Consider the following 15342-nt stretch of genomic DNA (forward strand, 5'->3'; position numbering starts at 1 on the left):
TGAAGGAATAAAACCTGTTTAGAGAACTCTAGTTATATAATACAAATTGAAAGAAACATTATTTTGGAAAATTGAGGTGATTTGTGATAATATATATTAAAAAAATGCCCTGATACGTCATCATTATGTTTAGAAACAAACAACTAAAACCAGATAGTCTTTCTCTCTTTCTATTTTAAGTGACTTAGGGTTAAAATTATCTGTATTTTATAAATAACCATATAATGAGAACTAGGAGTTGACATACAGTTAGATTGTTGTGCCTTTAAATAATTTGTGCTTTTCCTCGTAGGCTCAGCATCAGAGTTGATACGAGCCGCATGTTAAAATACTGTAACATGGACAAAGGAAACTATCAGGCATGATATCAGCATGTTAAGTATTAAGTGAAGCATAAAAACCATGGCCCGGCCCAAATTTTGGGTTGGACTCGAGATACAGCTCTAAATTGTAGCCTGGAAACAAAATCCTAAGTGTAATGTATGGGAGAGGCGGTGTGATGCTTTGGTGCATAGAGCTCTGCTGCACTTAAACAAATAGATGGGATCACAAGGATCCTAAAGGTACCAAAGTTTATACAAAAACGGCATCTTAAGACATTCACCATAAAGTTTGGGCACAAATTGGACTTCCCAATGGACGACGTCTGTAAGCATGCAGCCAAATTAGGTACAAAGTCACGACATACTCCACGTCTTAGAGCGGGAACTGCAAAGCCCTGATCCAAGTCTCACAGGAAATGTTTGTTCAGAGAAAGACGAGGTTTAATTTGGACTCTGTTCTACCAGTTATGTCAGGAGGAATGGGACAAAATTCCAGCAAACTGTGGTCAGAAACTCGTGGAATGATATCCAAAACATTTGACCAAAGTCATACAGTTTAAAACGCCACCAAATACTAAGGGATTTTATGTAAATTAATGATTTTGATCAAGTAAAAAAATTACCTTTAAAAGTCAATCCCTCCCTTTTATGTGGCATTTAGTAAATGTAATACATTGTGGCCATTCTAAAGTAAACGTAAAACATAAATGTTTATTCTGATTTAGTGTTGGACAGGGAGGGGAAATGGTTCTGTCTGTGCAGTGTATGCACATTTTGGTTTCAGCTGGAAATAGGTAGATGTTGTTTGTAATCTTCCAATCCTCTGTCTTAATCTCTCTGCAGTCTGAAAGTGTAAAAACCGAGGATTTGACATGGGAGGTTTTTCTAAAGTTCCTCGATAACTTGTGCATCCGACCCGAACTGCAGAGCATCTTTGAGGAATGGTATTTGCACCTTTGATTTTTCCTTTTTTCAACCTAATCGCTGGGACTTTTGGGGTCGCTCCTCAGTGATACAGTTTTGTCGTTTAGCGGTGCTCGGAGGAAACCGTTCATCTCTCTCGACCAGTTCCTGGAGTTCCTCAACGACAAGCAGCGGGACTCCAGGCTGAACGAGGTGCTGTACCCCCCCCTGAAACGAGACCAGGTCCGACAGGTCATGGAGAAATTTGAGAGCAACCTCAGCCAGCTGGAGAGAGGTTAGCAGCTCAGATTTCTTTTCCTGATCTGGTTAAATACCCTTATGAACCAACAATAGCCCTTTAAAGAATAGTTCTGGGGACTTTTTATTCTTCCTTGAACATGTTGGGATGGGTTTATGACAGGGGTGTTTGTGGCCTTTGGAGGGATTGATACAAATGATACAAATGTGACCCATCTGTCACAGGTGCGGATGCAAACTTTTTATTTTTAATCAGGGTAAAAATGATTAAAAGTATAATTTTCTTACAATACAAAATGTGAAGTACAACATAAACTTTTGCCTTTTCCTAACCAAGCTTTTATAACAATCAGAAATCAAATCATTATTCTTCAGCCTTTGTTTGACTTCTTTTGTTTTGTTCAATTGTGAATGTTTTGAATGATAAAAAATACACCTGGTCTGTCTGTCTTTCTGTTGCAGACCAGCTCAGTTTGCAGGGTTTCAGTCGATTCCTCAACAGTGAGGAAAACAATAGCTTACCTCTAGAAAACCTTGACCTCTTTGATGACATGACCCATCCGCTGGCTCACTACTTCATAAACTCCTCTCACAACACCTACCTCACAGGTAAAACGTCCTCCAGACGAATCTACACCTTCACCTTTAGTGGTTTATTTAACTGAAAAGATTCAGTGTGCTTATTTAAAACTGTAAAGCTTTAATTAAATGACCAGTGGCTCAGTTTGAACATGTAGCTGTGTGTGTGTGTGTGTGTGTGTGTGTCTGCCGGCCGCCAGTGGGTCAGCTGACGGGCGCGTCATCGGTGGAGATGTACAGGCAGGTGCTGCTCACTGGCTGCCGTTGCATTGAGCTGGACTGCTGGAAGGGCAAACCACCAGACGAGGAGCCGTACATCACCCACGGCTTCACCATGACCACTGAGATCCCATTTAAGGTGACGTCTTATCAGCCTCTTATCCAGCTCTTTCAACATTTATTCAAATTCAGTTCAAATTCAAAAATGCTTGGGCGTGATGTGGTGGCGTAGGGGATAGTGCGACTCACGTTTGGAGGCCGTCAGTACTCGACGCGGCGGTCGCAGGTTCGATTCCTGGACCCAGCCGATGTCTTCCCTCCTCTCCTTCCCCCTTTCCTGTCAGCCTACTGTCACATAAGGGACACTAGAGCCCACAAAAAGACCCCCTGGAGGGGAAAAAAAAAAAAAGCTTTATTTGTCCCTAGAGGAAATTAAATGTTGTCGTAACTCATAACATCCAAGTATCTTCAAAGACTCGTTGTCGATGGCGATGCTGTGGGCAGGAAGGATCTCCTGTAGCAGTCAGTCTTGCAGCGTATCTGAAAAGGCCTCTGAATGAAGATTGTTTCTGTGTGACGGTCTCACAGCAATATTTCTGTGCAGGAAAGGCAATATTCCCCAGCATGTGTAAATTTGTCAGTTTTAAACTGGACATATGCTTTTCAACCTAACGGTCTACATAAAGTACAGCTGCAATGCTTTGCTTTGAATTCCTGGTTATTGCACCTCTATAGACCCCTTGTTTACGCCTGTTCTGAGGCGCGTTTTAGAGCAACTCCTCTTATTTTAAATGTGAATGAGACATTTCATACCCACCTCTCCCTCTTCAGGTCACAAACAGTTCCGACCCGCCTTGTTTGGGCATTTTTGTAGTTCAATAGCAGCGATACAATTATCTACTGGAGAAACTTTTTATTCCAAAGTTTATTAACGATATCAACAACGGAGGACTTGTTGAAACCAAAGCAGTAGTGTTTTTGTCTTAATGCTTCTACAATATGAGTGACATAAGGAAGCAGTTAGCTAACGGGAGCATCAAGAACGTCACTGAATGCATTTGGGTCATGTGTTCCTCAAGACAAAAACCAACCCAGACAGAAGCAGAAATGTGGCAATAAAAAATTGATTTATTTATTTTGTCAGATGTGTTTTGTGATTCTGAGATTTTCACATTTTAAAAGTCCTCTTTCTGTCACGGCCTGCAGGAGGTGATTGAAGCGATAGCAGAGAGCGCTTTCAAGGCTTCCCCTTACCCCGTCATCCTGTCTTTTGAAAACCACGTCGACTCGTAAGTTAAAACTTTGTCACAGGCTGTCTGCATGTGGCTCTTGTGTGAACTCTATGCTACTATATTAGCCATTAAACTTGGCCTGTAGGGCTCCAGCTTCTAATAAGTTTCTGTCATTTCAGACCTAAGCAGCAGGCCAAGATGGCGGAGTACTGCAGGACGATTTTTGGAGACGCCCTGCTCATTGATCCACTGGATAAATATCCGGTAAACTCAAATCTGTATTCTCTGCTATCCAACCTCTGTCATTTGATAGATCCCTTGTGATACTTCTATCTGCTTAATCTGACCTACGACCCCACAGTGGGGCACTGAAATGGAGGGGAAACAGGGCGGGGAGGACTTTCCTTAGAAATTGTGAAAATTAACAGTAAATTGGGGTGTAATCTCAGCAAATTGTATCTTACACAAACATGAATATAAACGTTTTGTTTCATCACAGGCAGAAATCCTTGCAAAACAATACAAGTGAGAATATTGCATTTTAGCATGACTGTTAATAATATGTGAATGTGGGGATCATTCAGTTAATGTACAATTTTTACAAGTTAAACCAGAATTGAGCAAAATAAGATACTTTGTTCATTTGTGTGCTGCAAAATCCAACAAGAACAGTCATGTTTTCGACATTTCTGATAGCTTTAGATTCAGTTTCAAACACGGAGTTTGATTCAGAGTCTGAACTTTGTCTCTTACATCTGATGAAATTAAATGATAGCTAGTTTTTTTAAATTGCTAATCTGGTATCAATCCTGTTTCATTTTGGCTCAAACATTACCATTTATCATCTGTATGGCTTTTAGCTGGAACAAAATGTCCCTCTTCCTTCACCACAAGAACTGATGGGAAAGATCCTGATCAAAAACAAGAAGAAGCCTCAGCTTGAGAAGACAACCGTACGGCGCAAAGATCCCGTCCCGATCCAGCCGTCGCCCTCCTGTGGTAGGGATGCAGACAGTCACAAGGGTGAACCATAAAATGTCATTGCTAAAATAACTGTATCCAAAAAGAAGAATAAAAAGTTGTGTGAAGGGAAGACGTGCGACCAAAATGGACGAACAAGCAGTAGAACCTAATTGGGTTAGATTTTGAGTTGGTTTGGTTTATCGGAGTGTCGGAGTACAAGTGGCTCCTTGGAGACAGAGAGTTAATAAACTCAGGGTGATTTAAAACCTTTTGCAAACCTACTTAACCTACACATGGCTGCTGTTTTTGTAGATTCCCCCCTCACAGACACAGAGGGACAGAAGATCCTGTCCAACGGCGACCAAAAGCAGGCTGAGAAGACGGCCAAAGACCCGGGGCACCGTAAGTCGCTCGGTATTCTCAAACAGAGTTGAATGGATTTGACCAATCCACATACGTGTGGTTTTGTTTTTTCTGAATATATTTATCCTGTTCTGGCAGGAGGAGAAGGAGAAAGTGAGGAGGAAGAGGAGAATGATCCGCTGCCAGAGGGAAAAAAGGCTGCCAGTGAAGAGGTATCGGAAACGGTTGATTGGCTCTTCGATGGTCTCTTTGAGCGGCTTGCTGATGGATTACTGCGATCTTCTCCCCTCAGGGTACAGCCCTAAACGAAGTGTCCGCCACCGAGGAGATGTCCAATCTCGTCAACTACATCCAGCCTGTTAAATTCAAGGGCTTTGACAATGCGTTGAGTAAGTGTGTGTTTGCCGATGATGAGATGTCTGGGGACGTGGCAAAAGGATTTCTTTGAGCACTTTTGAGTGATCTTCAAAATATTCTTTCATGTTCCTTTACCAGTTCCTAATATTTATCCTAACCACCTTCTGTTTAACCAGGGAGAAGAAGGCACTATGAGATGTCTTCATTTGTGGAAACCAAAGCCATAGAAATCCTGAAAACCTTCCCCTTTGAGTGTCTTACGTATCCTTAAATGCTTGAAGCAGAGCTTGTGTGCTAATCTCTCTGCCAGTATTTCTCAAATTCCCGAAAATGGATGTACAGTTTCCAGATCTGTATTCCTCCAAGCAGAGACAGAATCCATACTGATATGTTGTTGGATGGTGTTGGTTTCAGGATCCGCATTTGATCTCTGGACAAACAAAAGTCTGGTCCCTTATTTGCAGACTCTACATTTTCACTTAGATTATATAAACAATTGACATCGTAAGTGGTACCGCTGATATACCAACCAACTGATCCACCTTCTTTGTTCAAACCTGAACCAGGTTTGGCTCTTGCATCGGCCTGGATACCATCAGGAACTGAACTTTGAGCCTTGCAGCTTCCAGCATGTAATAAATTGAATCTGCAGATGTTGCGCCTCCCTGTATCTGTTCAGCATGTTGGTCCTTGACAGGACTCTTCCAGGTATAATAAGAAGCAGATGAGCCGGATCTACCCCAAAGGAACGAGGGTAGATAGCTCCAACTACATGCCTCAGCTCTTCTGGAACATCGGATGCCAGATGGTGGCACTGAACTTCCAGACTCTTGGTAAGCACTGTTAATTCAGTCTTGTTTGGTTTTTTTGGGGGGGGATTTGTCTGTGTTGCTCTCTAACGCTGACGTATAAAGCGCCTTTCACATTCACTGGCAGCTTTGGTAAAAATCTGTAAAACACTCTGACATGGATTCCTTTACTCACCCGTCAAAGCAATAGGTAATATGTTTAAAACAACTAGAGGTGTGACAATCAGGAGGCCCCAATCATCATGATGACTCCTAACTTAATCTTTGGAAATATTCCTTTTCGTGTTTGGGGAGTTAAGAGTGATCTAGTCTGCTCAGAAGGCAAAGAAAACTGGTGGGATGATCAGAAATTCGCCAGTCTAAAACCTGCGATATTCAACATGTCGGATTGTCTTGGTCTGATATCGCAGCGTGTCGTGTGCCCTGAAAACAAGCGAGTAACGCAACCAGTTGAATGTGATGTTTGGCCAATCAGAAAGCACGATGGAGGGGCATCCAAAATACACTGAAGACAACTGCATCTTAAAAATAATCCATAAACTCTCACCATTGCTTCTTCCCAGTCAGCCATGTTTGTTTACTCTAAACTCACATTTGGTCTTGGGAAGTTTTGCCAGATTTCCTGAAGGTTGTTGAGTTAAATCTGTCCAAGTCTGGTGTGTTGTTTTCACCCTGTGGCTGAACACAACCCACTGTACAACCAAACCTGTTACACCTGAAACTGTTTATCATGATGTGGGGTTTTGAAAATCAACCCGACCATTTTAAAATCTTGCCATGGGAACAAGGCTTGATGATAGCTTTTCTGTTTTTCAACAAAGGAGAAAAAAAAGCTATTCTTAAAGTATAATTTTTATTATACTGAATTAATGTGCTCAGCCTAAATGTTGGGGATTTCTACATTTCTCAGTGTGAAGCCAGGTTGTTGCAAAAAATATATATATTTTAAGCCTTTTACCCTTTTTAGCTGTGCCAAAAACACAGAGCTGAATTAGAAAACACTTTTATGTCAGAAATGTTCTCCCTTTTGTAAATTGTGTGAAATGGTTGTTGTTCTCTCTCAGACCTCCCTATGCAGCTGAACATGGGCGTATTTGAGTATAATGGCCACAGCGGCTACCTGCTGAAGCCAGAGATCATGACGAGGGGGGACAAACAGTTTGACCCCTTTACAGAAGAAATAGTGGATGGGATTGTTGCCAATACTGTCACAATTCGGGTACGAACCAAGCTGTTGGTGTTTCTTATTGTCTGATTAAAGCAGCCTTTGTCATCGAGCCATAACTGTGTGTTGCTACCCCTCCATCAGATAATCTCAGGTCAGTTCCTGACAGATAAAAAGGTTGGCGTATATGTGGAGGTCGACCTGTTTGGACTTCCACGAGATACAAAGAGGAGGTGCAAAACCAAGACCTCCAATGGGAACTCCATGGACCCCGTGTGGGAAGATGAGCAGTTTATCTTCTACAAGGTTGCTCACAAAGGAAACTTTTTTGTGCTATAACTTTTTCTCACGTTTCGTCTTCTGTCAGACATCCTTTTTTAAACTCGCCTGTTGGTTCCAATACATTCCAGGTGATTCTCCCCTCACTGGCCTCTCTGAGGATATCTGCATTTGAAGAAAACGGCAAGTTCATCGGACACCGAATTCTCCCAGTTTCTTCCCTCAAACGTGGTGAGCTTTCTGATATTATGTGATCTGAAAGTATTTCTACTAAATTACAATAAATGTCCTCAGGAATGTTTTATCTATCATTAATAGGTGTCCATTTGTTTTAAATGTCTTCCTTTTAGGTTACCGCTACATCAACCTGAGGACAGAGTTTAACCAGCCACTATTAATGGCCTCTCTGCTGGTTTACACTGAAGCTAAGGACTATGTCCCTAATCAACACATGGGTAAATTTGCCAAATTAATTTCACCACTTAGGAAAACTACCTGCCATTTAAAATAAATTATTATCCTTCAGTTGGTGTGATTTGATCATCTTTAAATCAACAAGAAGTAACAGGACAAGTAACTGCCGCTGTCCAATACAAGTACAATATAATAAACATTTGTTTTTTATTTTCCTTTTATAAAGGAGTTTTAGTTTATTTCTTTGCCAAATTAGCGACTGTTCACAGAAGCTAATCTCCACTTTTAGCTAGCAACATTATTAGGTCTGCATTTTATGTAGCTAGTGTCTCTTTATTCTATTTATTGAAATAAATGAGTTTAAATAAATGCTTTGATATATTTGAAATCCATATATTCATATTTTTTCTAGCAAAGAAACAATCTTGCAGTTGCCAACAATGTTGTACTTGGTTAGTTGATTAGCAGCTTGCCTGCCTCTCGTGTTGTTAGCATATTTGTTGTTTTATTTAACTTCCTTATTAATAAAACACTTAACATTTACATTTTATACTGTACAGTTATTTTTAAAATACTTTTTAATTTTCAATATGTTATGTATGGCTCTCCAATGAACCATTAATTGAGAAATGCCATAATCTCATAAAGTTAAGCTAATGTACCTCCGGTGTTCCTGTCTGTGCTCAGACTACATCGAGGCCCTGACCAACCCCATTAAGCACATCAACCAGTTGGACGCAAGAGAAATGCAGCTCGCTGCTCTCTTGGAGGAAGCTGAGGTAAGAGAAAAATACGCTTTACTTTGTGGAGAACTTAGTGAGCATGTCTTTGGTGTTCTTTACCTTTCGTCCTTAGTAATCTGTTTTAATATATGAAATGTTTACTTTTGGAAAACAGTCTGAAGACGACTCCAGTGAGTTGCAGGATATTCCAGAATCACTCCCTTCCCCTGAGCTGCCGCTTCCCAGCAGCCCTTTTGAAGAGACGCCTGAATGGCTACCTCCACCAGGTAGGGTCATCCACAAATTCACTGTTTGACTGTCGGCGCTGGAGTGACAGTTTATGTAAGAGCTTATAGACACTCCTGTGCCAACTAGAAACTGCTTAAACCAGACCTGCAGATCAACAGGGATTTTTAATGTTACATTAGCCACCAGATGCAACACTAAACATGCACATGCAGTTTAATAAAATAGAAAATGAGGGGAAAGGACATTAACCCTCACCAACCTAAACCTGGAGCGTTAGCATGACTCTATCACATAAGATTTACAAACAAAAAGACTTTTAAGTTTGTCATTCTCTAGAGACAAAATGTGGAGAAGTTAAAGGGATATTTCCCAAGGCTTCGTACTGTTCAGAAGCACCAATTAAGACATTTTTATGACAATCAATTAACATATTTTATTGTGGATCTGCAGTAAATTTACCTGAATTTGCATTCAAAGCAGCGTCTCCTGTTGTTGAACAAGTGATTAATGATTAATTTGTCCATCATCTGTTGCACATGAGCTGTGAGTGTTTCCTCTGCCTCCTGTTGTAGTGCAAAGTCCCACGGAGGAGGATTTCATAGTAGCCATAGTCACAGGTAAGATCTTCACAACACATCAATTCCACTCTGAAACGAATGAAGTCGTCTTGTTTGACACACAGCCATCAGGGTAGAAATAAGCTGGACTTAAAATGATTTTTATATTTCAGATGTCCCAAGTCTGTCTCTGGAGGAACTGAAGCAGAATAAGAGTCTCACCAAGCTGAGAAAGAAACATATTAAAGACTTCAATGAGCTGCGAAAGAAAAACCAAAAGAAGGTAAATGCCAAAAGCTTTATTTGGATGTGAGAATGTTTAATGGGGATCCAATGTGCAAAATTCACATTTTGCACATTTTTTGCTTCCGTTTGGGTCTCTTCAGCTTCTAAAAAGAGACAGCTTAAACAAAACACCCAGCAGATTTTTGGCAATAAGTCCATGTTTTTTGGTCTAAATTTCCTGAATGTCGAGTTACAATTGAAGGGCACTACACTGTTACCTAGCAACCCAAGAAGAGCTCCAGCATGTTTGGTCAGCTGTATGCATTGTACAATGGCTGCTGGAAAAGGCAAGCGATTTGTTGTTGACATCCCATCCAGAAACCACTTGCTGCATTCATTTTGGTTGTGCAGGAGGCTCCACTTCTGCTTCTCAAAGATGTGCAGATGTATAACTCTGCAGACGTTTTCATGTGCGAGTGTAAACGTTGAGTTGAGGAGCAGCTTATTTCAATTTCAATTGACAAGAGGCCCTAAAACAGCTCATTCTGAAAGGAGCTCAAAACTAGCAGAACTGACCAAACCAAAATTTCATCATCTAGGAATTATTTTGTACACAAAATGTCAAACATGTTGTATAGTTCATAGAGCTATCCTAACTTGTTCTAGAAAGCTGGCCAGCATACAAATAGTTTCTTATGCTCCAGAAAGTATTTGGTTTTTTATTGTGTTTCCCCCCCATCCCTAGATTCAGTCTGAGAGTCAAAAGAAGCGGACCACCATTGAGAAAAACTTCAAGCGTAGCATCAAGAAAGGGTGAGTAAAGCCTGAAGGATGGAAGAGGGATGAAATGGGTGAAAGAAGGCAGCGATGTGAAGATGAACTGAAAGGTGTTCCTCTGTCCTCCAGTGATTCCCAGGAGAAGATTGGAGACCTGGAGAAGCAGAAGGCCCAGCTCTGGGAGAATAACATGCAGGAGCTGCTGGAACTCCGACAGGGTTTTTATATGCAGGAAAAACAGATGCAACTGCAGCACCTGGAAGAGGTAACAACACTTTAACACAAAGCTGAATACACCAATTGCTCTAAGACGTTGACGTTGGAGTAGAAGATATAATCCATGTTCATTATAATCCTTGGTACTGCCTCCTTCTCTCTCTGCTCTGTGCGCTAACAACACTTGTTTAATAAAAAATTAGTTTTTCCTTATTCAAATTTTTAGACATTTCAGAAATAAACTCTCTAAATTCTACAAAGTACAGTTTGGTCCGAAATACTTCACCTGTCAGCCTCCTGTGTTACTGAAAAACCTGCTGCTGGTTCTTCTCAGGAGCATGAGAAGCTAAAACTGACGGTGACTGAATATCAAGAACTTCACACCAAGAAGCTCACAGACCTTTGCAGCAAGTAAGAGCAACAACCAACGCTACGGTTTTCCAGGATTCATTTTGCTCCTGGTTGGAATTTCTCCGTATTCTTAACCCTCAGCTGTGTCTCTTAAATCAGGTTTATTTGGTTATTTTTATATTATTATTATATAATTTTATTTTTATATATCTGTGACTGTGTCTGCAGGGAGAAGAAGGAGATCCAAAAGGTCCTGGAAAAGAAGCGAATACAGAGCCTTGTAGAAGCAAAGAAGAAAGATCCTGACTTGTACAAAAACATTTAGTTTCCATTTACCTGTTTATTAATCTGAGATAAAAGTGCTTAATTTATTTTTTAGATCCAGGTCTTTGTTGTCTTTCATTGCTCTCTTTGACCTTTGTTGTATTTTATCCTTGTTCTTATTTCTCTCTCTCTAGGAAATTATCAGATTTCAACAAGAAACACATAAACGATTGTGTGGAGATTTTTCGCAAGGTAATCCAACTCATGTAGATCACTAAAGCTCCTATCAAGTTTAAAATAACTTCTCTTACAGCCCAGGTTTCTGTTCTGGGCTAATTTGTCTGGAGCAGCAACTTGAGGGACTTTCATAAGTTTTTCTTTGTGATTTTATGCTATTTTTCATTCTGGTTTTACCTAAAATCTCCACTTGCTCCTCACCAGCTTGAGAAGTTGCAAATCGTGAGAAAAGAGAAGTTCTTACTGAAGCATCTGGAAATGACGCAGCAGATGGAAAGTCTGCTTACACAGGTGAGTGTGGACAAAATGAATCATTACAAGAAAGAGACGTACTTTAATCCAAACAAGGTTTCCTCTGGTCCTACTGTGCTGCATGTTTGGTTAAATGAATTGGCATACTAAAACATGCTGATGTGTGCCAGAGCTGTTGTGTTTTATCATTTAAAGCACCTTTTGTTTTTGCTGATGTTTCATATATGCACTTATGTGTCTCTTATTCTGTGAAAACAAAACTCACATTCTAGTAGTAGCTTCTTTGATCACAGTGGACTAACTTATATTTATATTCAGAGTTTTCTGCATAGATACAACTCAGACTAAGAACTTGTTAAGTGCACAATTGTTTGTACAATCTGCTACATATTATATACAAAATAACTTTAATCAGCATAAGCAATTATAAACTTAACATTCATTACCAATAAAAACATATATTAATTATTATAAATACACTATGGATATAAAATACCATATAAAAACCCTCCTAATCTAAAATAAAACTTCCCAATCTCTTCAACCGACAAGCTAAATGTGGCTAACGGTTAGCCTAACAGCAGGTAACGGTCACGTCTCCTCTAGCTAACATTTAGGTTAGCGGCAAGTAACGGCAACTTCCAACGGCTTCCTCCGCTAAAACTGCAGGCAGCGCAGAAAACCGAGGTCATCGGTCACGACTTCTCCTTCTGTTTGCTGATTGGCTCAGTAGAAAGTCCACCGGAGGGAATCGGAGTCAACGGGAGACAAAAGCGCAGGCTGTGCGGAATAGCACAGGAAGTCAACGGCCAGGCATCAAAACAGAATAAATGTCAACAAAACAATGTTTCTAACTTGCAAAAGAAAAGTCCTAACCATCTAACTGCACCATATGCACAGGAGCCTCCTGTGAAAACAGAAATCACTTTCTTAGCGGCTTCGCAGCGTTGTTGTGACGCTCTGATGTTGACATCCGCATCTGACGTCAGTAGAGCTGGAGCAAGTCTCTCTCTCTCTCCCGCGCCACTACTGCCGATGAAATACCAATTTCTAATGTAAATGGTATTAGATCAGAAATTACTTCACAATCATCTAACAGTGAATGAGATTCATAAATAATTAAAACACTGATAATAAAATAAAAATGGCTAAAGGGGTGACTTCAAATAGCTCAATAATCCTGAGTACCACAAATATTGGGTACACAGAAAAGTTGTGAAGATGTAAATTGGTGTTTAAAAATGGCTTGTAAAATCTCAGAAACTTTATGCTTACAAACAACATTCTAACCTCCCTGTGTTTGAGCAGCTTGAGTCGCAGCTGAATGAAAAACTGGAGGAGGAGTACCGTCAGCTGCCGAGAGACATCAGTCAGCACCTTCCTTCGGACCTGCAGAACAAAGGCGCCTGTATGGGCTCCCCGTTATCCGCCGAGTCCAATCACACCTCTGGCACGCCCTCCAACTGCTCCATGCCCTGGTTCCCCACATCGTTGGACAAGAGCATGGACAACAATCAGGGCTCGCTGCACGACTCCACGTCCTCCTCCACTACTCCTGCCCCGTCGGAGTCAGAACTTTCTTTCAACTAGACTTTTACATTTTACAGAGAGACGGAAAAAGACGGGGGTCTAAAGTGATCATCTGGGGGGTAGAAATGATTATGGATTATCTACTAATTTTATTCTTTTCTTTAAAAGAAATCACTGTTTTGTCTTTGTCTACAGAGCTGTATTTTTTATTTTGCTGTTTTTGACAAATTTGTTATTGAAATCTTCTTTAGCGTCATAATCAAACCTTTCTTTTTTTACACACTTTTAAAACAATGTTCTTGTTGATTTAGGCGTCTCTTTTAATTTTTGTATTCCTCTGTCTTGCAGCCAGTCAGATTTGCTGCTTCATGGCGACCCAGGGAAGCTGAAACTTTGTGTTTCAAACATCTTTAACCTCTTTTTTATACACTTATTTTTCTGGAAAGCTTTAAATTGTGTTGAACAAAGCAGCATTTGACATTTTACTGGTTCAGATGTTATCACCATGGATAGTTTTTAGACCCAAATATGTAAAAAAAAATATATATATATTCAAGCTAAAATTAAGGGATTTCGTTTTTAAAAGTTTTTAAATCTGAAAAATTGAACTGTAATAGCAGAACCTGACCACTAGATGGCGATAGAGGCTTACCCTCTTCCTTCCTGTGGAAATATTCAGCACTCCATGACCATCTTCACCACAATCTGCAGCCCAGTTGATCGTCTTTCTGTTCTGGGGTTTCTGTTTTCATCTTCTCTCTGAAATGTCTTTAATTTGAATGTTTTTTTTATCTCCTGTGTGCCATGGCAGCCTGGAGGAGGACATTACCTAAATTAGCAGGACTACTGTGGAATAAGCTGCACTATGACATCTTAATGTAACTGAGACTCTGTTTCCATGTTGTTGTTGTTTTAAGGCTGATTTAACTCTAATTCCATAACCTCGATGCTTTAAAGCCGACATAAGAAAAGTTTTATGTAGATTTTATTTCTCCTTTTATTTTATTTCTTCCCCCAATTTACTGTGGTGCACAAAGTTAATGGTACGTTGGGTCTGCTTCTACCAAAGCTTCCGGTTTTTCTGTATTATTTTTTGTGAGTATTTTCTCTTTGTCCACTCTGACTGGTGAAATGATGGTACTATGTATAGATGATCTGTGTATATGTGTAGCTGTACATGAGTTTTACTACTGACTACTAATGTTGGTGGGTGATGGAGGTTAAATTGGGGTGTGGGAAGAACCAAAACTAGTCTAATTTTATTCTTTTGGTTTTATTTTTTTAATATTTAGGGAATCCTGTTTGCTTTTTATGAGCACTGGCTGCCTTTGTTTCTTCATGACCCCTATAATTACATATCTGATTGAGCTGATTGTTGGCATGGATTCTTTGGAGGATTGGGTTTACATGGACCCTGCGTGATGCGTTCATTCAGCGGTTCTGACATTTCCACCCAGCTGCTAAACTTCCAGGTGTTTGAGGCTTAAAACACTGAGACTGTTAAAAATCAGTTTTCTACCATTAATGTCTCTGGAATCCTAACCAGATCAACGGAAAATCAAATGAATCGGTTATCTAAAAACAATAGTTTGTTTTAATTTAATTATAAAATTACACCATTATAACTTTTTCAGACGACCACATGGATTTTTAAAATATTTTCTATCTCCTTTTCATCCAGTGAGGTCTTTCTTTTGTTGACTTGGATGCAGGATTGGACTTGATGTAAAGTTGGAAGATACTAATAAATCATCTCCATCTTGAAGGTTTTGAGTCAGGACTAGTACTTGGATTTGCTCAATTTCCTTCACTTTGGCTAAAATCAGACCTGTTTGAAGTGTTGTAAGCCCACAGCATGCTGCAGCCACCACCCTGCTTCATTGTAATTGGTGACATGAATTTGTTTCTTTGCAAAACCAACATTTTAGAGCTGTTTATAATTGGATATATCTGGATATTTTGTTCAGAAGAAAATGGATCTGTTTCTCAACTCTTGTACAAAATTAAGGAGATTACATGAGTTCATGTGAAATTACTGCTGCTCCTCTAATAGATTTGTTAAATCTTTAGTTGATTTATGCAAGGTGAAGGTGGGAAA

General features: G+C 40.0%; 1 protein-coding gene across 1 annotated transcript in view; it reads left to right on the plus strand.

The window, feature by feature from the left end:
• Positions 1-15009, plus strand: part of plcb3 (phospholipase C, beta 3 (phosphatidylinositol-specific)) — a 62271-nt gene extending 47262 nt beyond the window's left edge. Inside the window, exons 8-34 of the mRNA XM_044097617.1 lie at positions 1167-1267; positions 1355-1521; positions 1947-2093; positions 2264-2421; positions 3489-3571; positions 3694-3778; positions 4375-4513; positions 4790-4879; positions 4979-5052; positions 5133-5229; positions 5374-5458; positions 5906-6030; positions 7071-7225; positions 7316-7477; positions 7582-7681; positions 7801-7905; positions 8552-8643; positions 8762-8873; positions 9408-9452; positions 9566-9675; positions 10363-10430; positions 10524-10659; positions 10945-11021; positions 11190-11270; positions 11420-11477; positions 11667-11753; positions 13023-15009. Of these exons, the coding sequence (XP_043953552.1) occupies positions 1167-1267; positions 1355-1521; positions 1947-2093; positions 2264-2421; positions 3489-3571; positions 3694-3778; positions 4375-4513; positions 4790-4879; positions 4979-5052; positions 5133-5229; positions 5374-5458; positions 5906-6030; positions 7071-7225; positions 7316-7477; positions 7582-7681; positions 7801-7905; positions 8552-8643; positions 8762-8873; positions 9408-9452; positions 9566-9675; positions 10363-10430; positions 10524-10659; positions 10945-11021; positions 11190-11270; positions 11420-11477; positions 11667-11753; positions 13023-13304 (3021 nt within the window). The 3' untranslated portion in view covers positions 13305-15009. The remainder of the gene's footprint in view (positions 1-1166; positions 1268-1354; positions 1522-1946; positions 2094-2263; positions 2422-3488; positions 3572-3693; positions 3779-4374; positions 4514-4789; positions 4880-4978; positions 5053-5132; positions 5230-5373; positions 5459-5905; positions 6031-7070; positions 7226-7315; positions 7478-7581; positions 7682-7800; positions 7906-8551; positions 8644-8761; positions 8874-9407; positions 9453-9565; positions 9676-10362; positions 10431-10523; positions 10660-10944; positions 11022-11189; positions 11271-11419; positions 11478-11666; positions 11754-13022) is intronic.
• The last annotated feature ends 333 nt before the right edge of the window (positions 15010-15342 follow it).

Source organism: Gambusia affinis, linkage group LG18, assembly GCF_019740435.1.
Source record: "Gambusia affinis linkage group LG18, SWU_Gaff_1.0, whole genome shotgun sequence".
Classification (NCBI taxonomy): Eukaryota; Metazoa; Chordata; class Actinopteri; order Cyprinodontiformes; family Poeciliidae; genus Gambusia; species Gambusia affinis.